Raw genomic sequence first — 7,328 nt, 5'->3', positions numbered from 1 at the left:
AAATTTGTGGTTTGGAAGAAAGATAGATTAGGTTCTAATTATGACAGTTTTACTGTTCCAAGAGGGTGATTGACTTATCATATGAAACCAACTCTTTACCAAAGTTTAACAGGGGGAATTGATGATTTCCTGGAAACAAAGGATGAGTTTCCATCTTTCTTTTTTCTAAAAGATATTTACAAAGGAAACTCTTGAAACACCAAATGACCTTTTGTTATCAATAGTTTATATAAAGCAATTATGAATTAATTTGAAGTCAGATTTCTGTGGTAAAACTGTTGAGGATAAAATGACAAATTACATTATGCCCAGAGTATCAGTTTTTGTTCATTTTTATTATTTTATCTTTTGATTACTGAGAAACTGTTCCCAGGTGCCCCAACTGTAGTGATTATTATTCCCGAGTGCCCTGTAAAAGTTACAATATGCCCTCTAGCATAACATACACTTTAATGGGTGACCTGTTGTATAATGTTAACCTAGGACATTCAGAAAACATTATAAGTACTTAAATTAGTAAAGTTAGTGCTGATGTAAAAATAATCTCAATTCTTTAGAACAAATGAGTTACAGCAAAAAATAATACAGTATATCAACCACACTACATATACTAAATCCAGTATCATAATGGCCTTTCACTCAATACCATAGTTCACCTGGTTGTCCAGATACAACAGATACAGTAAAAAACTTTTATGAACGACTGTTATGGTATCACTTAGCCCAAGAGAACTGCATAACCCAACGTTTTCTGATTTATACAGAGTATTCAGGCATAAGCTTTAGTTCTGTAAACAGTTAGTCACAGCATGATAAGAAAGACCAATGTGCATTTCCGTAACTGTTGCATATTGTAATTTTGAAGCTACACCTAAATATCTTCATCATGCAGATGTGCAGTGCAAACTGAAATCTGAAAACACTGAGCATGTGTACTTCTCTGTTAACTTGAAAAGTTGGTATTATTATTAACATTGGTTTGTATTTCTAACTTAAATAGTTGAAAATATACTCATATATGCAGTTAATACATTTGTAAAAGTGAAACTAGGCCTAATAATAATAATATCGATTCCTCCTGTTTAAGAATAACTGGTCTCATTAATGTTTTAATTTGTGTAGAGTATTGCTAATTCTGTTAGGGTTAACCTACCTAAAACTACACCTTACTACCAGTTCCAAATAATATATATAATGTTAGTAACGTGGATAATTATTTATGTACCACACGTTCATCAGATTGGTTAGCAATCTCCAAATAACCGTAACTAATAAAAATATTTATTGAATCTCAAGATAAGGTGGGAAACGTGGCTCATTAACTGATCAAATACGAGAACTTTTTAATTATTTTTTTACCATGCTTCGCTATAGCAAAAATCCTCGCTAGCAGTCTACTAATAAGAGCGCCACCTGTTGTCTGAAACTGTTAAAATTCCTTGTGTGTATAGATATTGTTGTGTGTGGTGGAGCGTGACAATCTTTCACTAACTGGGCATGCCAGAAGCCGTAGTCCACTAGTTATATTTCACGCTTTGTCACTCAAGTTAAGTGTTTCCTTCGGTGGGATTGTTTGTGTAGCCTAACTCCTAGCGTCTTACATCAGCAGGAAAGGACTTGCCGGTACCAACACTAACAGGTGGTCGTTTATATGACAAGTAATTTTGTATACAACTTTAAGACGTTGAATTAAAAGTTTATCTACATTAAAAATAAACTGTTTACGTACTGTAAATATTAATAATTCACGAGAGTTTGAGAAATACTGTAAATCATTTAGATTGTTTATTTTCCGAAATCCCCGTCAAAGTTTTGATGATACGCAGAATGGAGCGATCGTCTGCACCTCACGCACTATCGAAGTCGAAAGCTCCGCCGGTGCCCCCGGCAAGAAGAACAAACACAACGGGCTCGGTTTCAGACGCACGTGCAAAGATGATACTAAAGGAAGCTGTTGATGCAGTCGTCAATAGCTTTGCAAAACATACCCAAGGTTACGGACGAGGTAAGATTTAGTCAAAGTACCAAATTCACTTCAGGATAAACAATTTGTATCCCTAAATGACGAAACTTGCAGAAAATAGTGTAATGTAATTACTCCTGAATCCAACTTCCAGTTGTTTAAGTTTCATAAAAACGTTGTAAAGTTAATCTCATTCATTTTGATTTAATAAGCAAAACAACGTCAGATGATGATTAAAAGTTTATTACTTCATATTTTTAACAAAAAATATCATTGTGACAAACACGTGTCTATAGCATCAGACAAACCTAAATTTATTTGTGGTTTAAAACCAAAGGCCATTTTCTACTTAAAATGTTTTTTTTTTAACTTTCACTGCCTTTGTTTTACTGTATGATAATACGGAACTTCCAAGTTTAAAGCGGTATGTTTTAGGCTGGTCTTTGAATATTTTAACAGACATGTCTGTTTTATTGGGAACCAATATAAACGTTACACTCCTAAATTTGAATATACTCTTATATCTCTGTTATATCTCATATAGAATTATCACCAGGTGTCGTAATAAACGAAACGATTTAGTGTCAGAATACGTGTATAAGAAACGGAGATTGTTTTAAATAGTAACGAAGATTAGGTTAGTTTACTAACACTTAAACTTTCATATCTGAATACAGAAACTCTAGTGTAGGAATAGCATGCATACATAAAAAAGAAACCATCTTTTGCGATTGAACGGTAAAGTTAGTTTTTTAAGTACCTACTCTTACTTAAAAACAAACAAAAAATCTCTTTCTATGATGTTTAACTGCGAGAGAAAGGAAACTTTTACGGATTGAAAACTAATTTCTTATTGGCTGTGGCAGCTAAATAAGGTTTGAGTGAATATCTTTTACTGCCTGTGATAGTGAAATTAAGTTTAATTGGTCATCTCTTATTGGCTGTATAGTTAAACGAGATTTCAGGTGTGTTTCTTATTGGCTGTCGACCCGGCATGGCCAGGTGGTTAGACTTGTAATCTGAGGGTTGCGGATTTGATTCCACATCACGCCAAACATGCTCGCCCTTTCAGCCGTGGGGACGTTATAAAATGTGAGGGTCAATCCCTCTATTCGTTGATAAAGGGGTAGCCCAAGAGTTGCTAAATTAGGAACAGCTAGCGCAGATAGCCCTCTTTGTGCGAAATTCAAAAGAAATCGAACTTTACGTACTTATCCATTAACACCTGAAAACTTGAAAAGTAGAAAAAAAAACCTTAATAACGCAAAAACAAATCGTCTTAAGACAAGAGTTCAAAAGGAAATTAAAAATGGGAAGTCCTCCCATTACAGTACCACGCGCAAGCTGGAAATAGCCCTCGTGTGGTTTTTGCGCGAAATTCTAAAACAAACAATTATTGGCTGTGAAAGCTAAATGAGATTCAAACGAGTGTCTCCATGGGCAGCCGCAGGAGGGGACATTTGGCCCCTTACATTTCACAATAAAATTGTGCTTATTGTGGCGTTAACTTAACATCGTAGTTAGACAAACATCTTTAGTAATTTTAACGTTAAAACTGTAAATTTGTGTTTATGTTTAAACAAACACAACATATTTTTTTAGTCTGTTGACTTACACTGTAAGCTGATCCCATACGTACCTGTGTTGCTACCACCACCATCCGAAAATTTTTCTGTGGGTCCCAATGATTGTCCCTTATTGTTTGCAAGAGTTGAATCAGGCATAATTGAGCACATTTCTCAAGATTGAACACAGCCATTTCTCATTGCGTATTTTGGTTCTTTAGACAAAAAAAAATAGTGTGGCTGATTTGACTTGGTTAATAAATTGCATATTTATTCGTTATAAAATATTGAGTCACCAAGTCGTTACTAAAACGGAACATATTTGCATGTCTCTTCATAAGGCGGGTGTATAAAATTTTAAATCGAAATTTGCCCTCTGTTTCTTTTCAGACCCAAAATACCTTGGTTTATTTTAACGTTGTTAACTGTTTACTATGTGAATTACTTAAATCGAAAAGCATTTTCTCGCAGATTTCTAGTTGTTCGTCGTTAAGGAAAAAAAATTAAAGATGGGCCATTGGTGTTGTGCCAGCCGTGGGTATCGTACCCCTATTTTATGTATCAATCTTACCCTTAATTATTATTTCAATCAAAGTTTGATAATTAAAACATTTCAATGGGGTATTAGTCTAAACCCTGTTTCTTGACTCACAGGGGTTTAAATGGCTGAACCTCCCTTTGATCATGGGCTGGGTATGTCCAGGTTAGCGTGCTGGATTGAGGTCCGAGGGTTTATTGTTTGCATCTCGTTGTCGCAGAAATACGTCGCGCTCTGTACTTTAGAGTCGTGGATGCTTTATAAAGGTGACAGTCAAACTCCACTTTACGGTAAGACAAGCGTAGCTTTGCACGAATATTTGAAAACGACCCCACCACATTCGATTAAGGATATTTCCTTTACTAGATATATTCTGTTTAAGCTATGTAGCGACGTCCTGACATGACCTGGTTGTTAAGAAGCTCGACTCGCAACTTGAAGGTCACGGGCTCAAACCCCGTCATCGAACGTGATCGCCCTTTTAGCTGTAGAGCCTCATAATGTAACAATTCATACCACTATTCAATTAGTGTAGCCTGAGAGTTGGCGGTGGTTAGTGCTGACTAGCTAGCTACCTTCCTTCTAGGCTATCGCTTCTAAATCAAAGACTTTAGCTCTCGTGTATCTTTGCGCAAATTCAACAGATAAAGAAATAAAAGTACATAGCAGTTATGACTACGTACCACACTTATTGAGGGTATTAGTGTTATATTCTACAGGGTGGCCCGTAAGTCCCTACCCATCCATATATCTTATGTATCCAGCATATCTGTGTGCTGTCCCTCATTCTCGCTGCATAATATTATGCGACGCCATCTTCTGTAAGACAATTTCCTCAACATAGCAGGGGTTATTGTTCCAAATGCCGCGGTAACAGCTGCTTTCAACTCATCATTAGTATTACTGAATATAACATAATAACATATGGATGGGTAGGGTCTTACGGGCCACCCTGTACATGAAATCTCGTTCTATCGACAAGTACCTTATAATATGTCCCAGAAATAACAGTACAACACTGGTTGGTTGTTTTGCTTTTCGCCATCTCTATAACCACTGGATACTGACTCGAGTGTAAAAGTTTTCAAGATGAGATGTAATAGACAGTTGTTGGAACATGTAACTTTAGGCTTGTAACTTTCTCAGGTTTTTTTTTCGAAAGCCTTAAGATTAAAAACAACAGCAAAGTCGTTCATAAACTTGATACACATTTCCCAGTCTGTGGTGAAAATCTCTCAATATGTCGAACGAATTTCTCTGTTGTAACTGTGCTTGTAGTTAGTTGTCCGACTTTTTGTTACGTTTTCACGTGCTTTGCGTATGTTTAACACATGGTCACTATTGTTCTATTTATTGTCTTAATATCTCCGTTTCTTTTCTCTTTTTATAAGATATGTTGTTCTTTACTTCATTTACTTGCAAAACAGAGCATTGAATGAAACCTTGATTTTCTTTCATATATACATTAAAGTCATATATATTAAAATATCTCTGACAGTATATTCGTGATCATGAAAACCCACTTGAAGTAAAAATGTATCTCAGAACAACTGGTATTAAAGCTTTAGTGGTAAAAGTACCAGGCCCGACATGACCAAGCGTGTTAAGGCATGCGACTCGTAATCTGAGGGTCGCGGGTTCACATCCCCGTCGCGCCAAACATGCTCGCCCTCTTAGCCGTGTGGCTGAGAGATTCTAAAGACGATTGGTGTGGGTATTAAAACTATTTTAATTAAAGTTCAGAACAACGTTTCAACTTTCTCAGGTCATCTTCAGGTTAAAGTTTATAAAATATGTGATTTCATAACTATAGTGTAACCTTACTGTCTTTCAAGTACATTTTTTAGTGGCCCGACATGACCAAGCGTGTTAAGGCGTGCGACTCGTAATCTGAGGGTCGTGGGTTCGCATCCCCATCGCGCCATACATGCTCGCCCTTTCAGCCGTGGGGGCGTTATAAATGTGACGGTCAATTCCACTATTCGTTGGTAAAAGAGTAGCCCAAGAGTTGGCAGTGGGTGGTGATGACTAGCTGCCTTCCATCTAGTCTTACACTGCTAAATTAGGGACGCCTAGCACAGATAACCCTCGAGTAGCTTTGTGCGAAATTCAAAAACAAAACAAACAAGTAAAAGTACCAGCCGTCCTGAGATAGACTGTGACAGTATAGTCTGACGAAGTAATCTTTGGAAAAAAAAAAAAAAAGGTTTAGTGTTGGGAATGGTACATTATGATGGAGATAGGGGTGACTGAAGAGTTAATATAAGTAAACAAGTCACGTTGTACGTGGAAGTTTAGTCATGTCAGAAGTTCGCCTGAAAACTACGTCAAGCTGAAGTTAGGTCATTGCCGCGAGGCGGCAGGTAGGGCATGTTCGGAACTAATGCCACCTGGAGAACGCTGGTCTCAACTGAAACCTTGAGGAGGAAATGAAAGCAGTTTGATATTTTATACAAGGTTACGAAACGTGCTGACAGCGAATATGATCGCAGTGTACGTTCTAATGAGTGAAACGTGCGTGATATTGTTTCAGTTTTGTTTTTAAATATATTCAGACAGAACGCTTTTTTTTATCTTCAATCTAAAAGTATTCAAAATTTATACCTTGAAGAACAGTGTATAAAAATTCCATTCAGGTCCATGAGAAGAAAAACTCCTTATCCATGGAGTCCAGATACTATCTGGTTTTTAAACATATATGCATGGATAAGATATCGTAAAACATATGCAAGCCACATTAAAAAAAAAATTAAACAAGAACACGATATTTGTTTGTTTGTTTGTCTTTTGAATTTCGCACAAAGCAACTCGAGGGCTATCTGTGCTAGCCGTCCCTAATTTAGCAGTGTAAGACTAGATGGAAGGCAGCTAGTCATCACCACCCACCGCCAACTCTTGGGCTACTCTTTTACCAACGAATAGTGGGATTGATCGTTACATTTAACGTCCCCACGGCTGAAAGGGCGAGCATGTTTGGCGCGACGGAACACAATATTACAATTAGCCTCACTAGTTGCTGCTAGCGTCCTCTATCTATTTTACACCCAACTATTTTGATAGGTTCTTTACACAGGCAAAAATATTAAATTACTCATACAGTCGAATATGTGGATCCCGCCAGCAGTGTACAGTGTGAAAAGAAATATGTAATACGATAATTAAACGGTTGTGAAATTAAAGCTGGAAATTACGAAACAAAAAGTAAGGAATAAAAAATAACCTGTGTATAAATGTACCTTAGAACGGCTGGTACAGGTATTAA

At 36.8% G+C, this 7,328-nt stretch overlaps 1 protein-coding gene across 2 annotated transcripts in view; it reads left to right on the top strand.

The window, feature by feature from the left end:
- Window positions 1-1,463: 1,463 nt before the first annotated feature.
- LOC143248684 (protein limb expression 1 homolog) overlaps window positions 1,464-7,328 on the top strand; it is a 75,793-nt gene continuing 69,928 nt past the window's right edge. The window contains exons 1-2 of one of the 2 annotated variants that reach the window (XM_076497295.1): window positions 1,464-1,639; window positions 1,811-2,005. In XM_076497295.1, coding sequence (XP_076353410.1) covers window positions 1,816-2,005 — 190 coding nt within the window. In that variant the 5' untranslated portion in view covers window positions 1,464-1,639; window positions 1,811-1,815. Of the gene's footprint in view, window positions 2,006-7,328 lie in introns of both variants that reach the window. The other variant, XM_076497294.1, reaches the window with a different exon arrangement.

Source organism: Tachypleus tridentatus, chromosome 4 (genome assembly GCF_004210375.1).
Source record: "Tachypleus tridentatus isolate NWPU-2018 chromosome 4, ASM421037v1, whole genome shotgun sequence".
Taxonomy (NCBI): Eukaryota; Metazoa; Arthropoda; class Merostomata; order Xiphosura; family Limulidae; genus Tachypleus; species Tachypleus tridentatus.
Note: the sequence above shows the minus strand (reverse complement) of the source record. Positions and strands in the feature narration are given on the sequence as shown.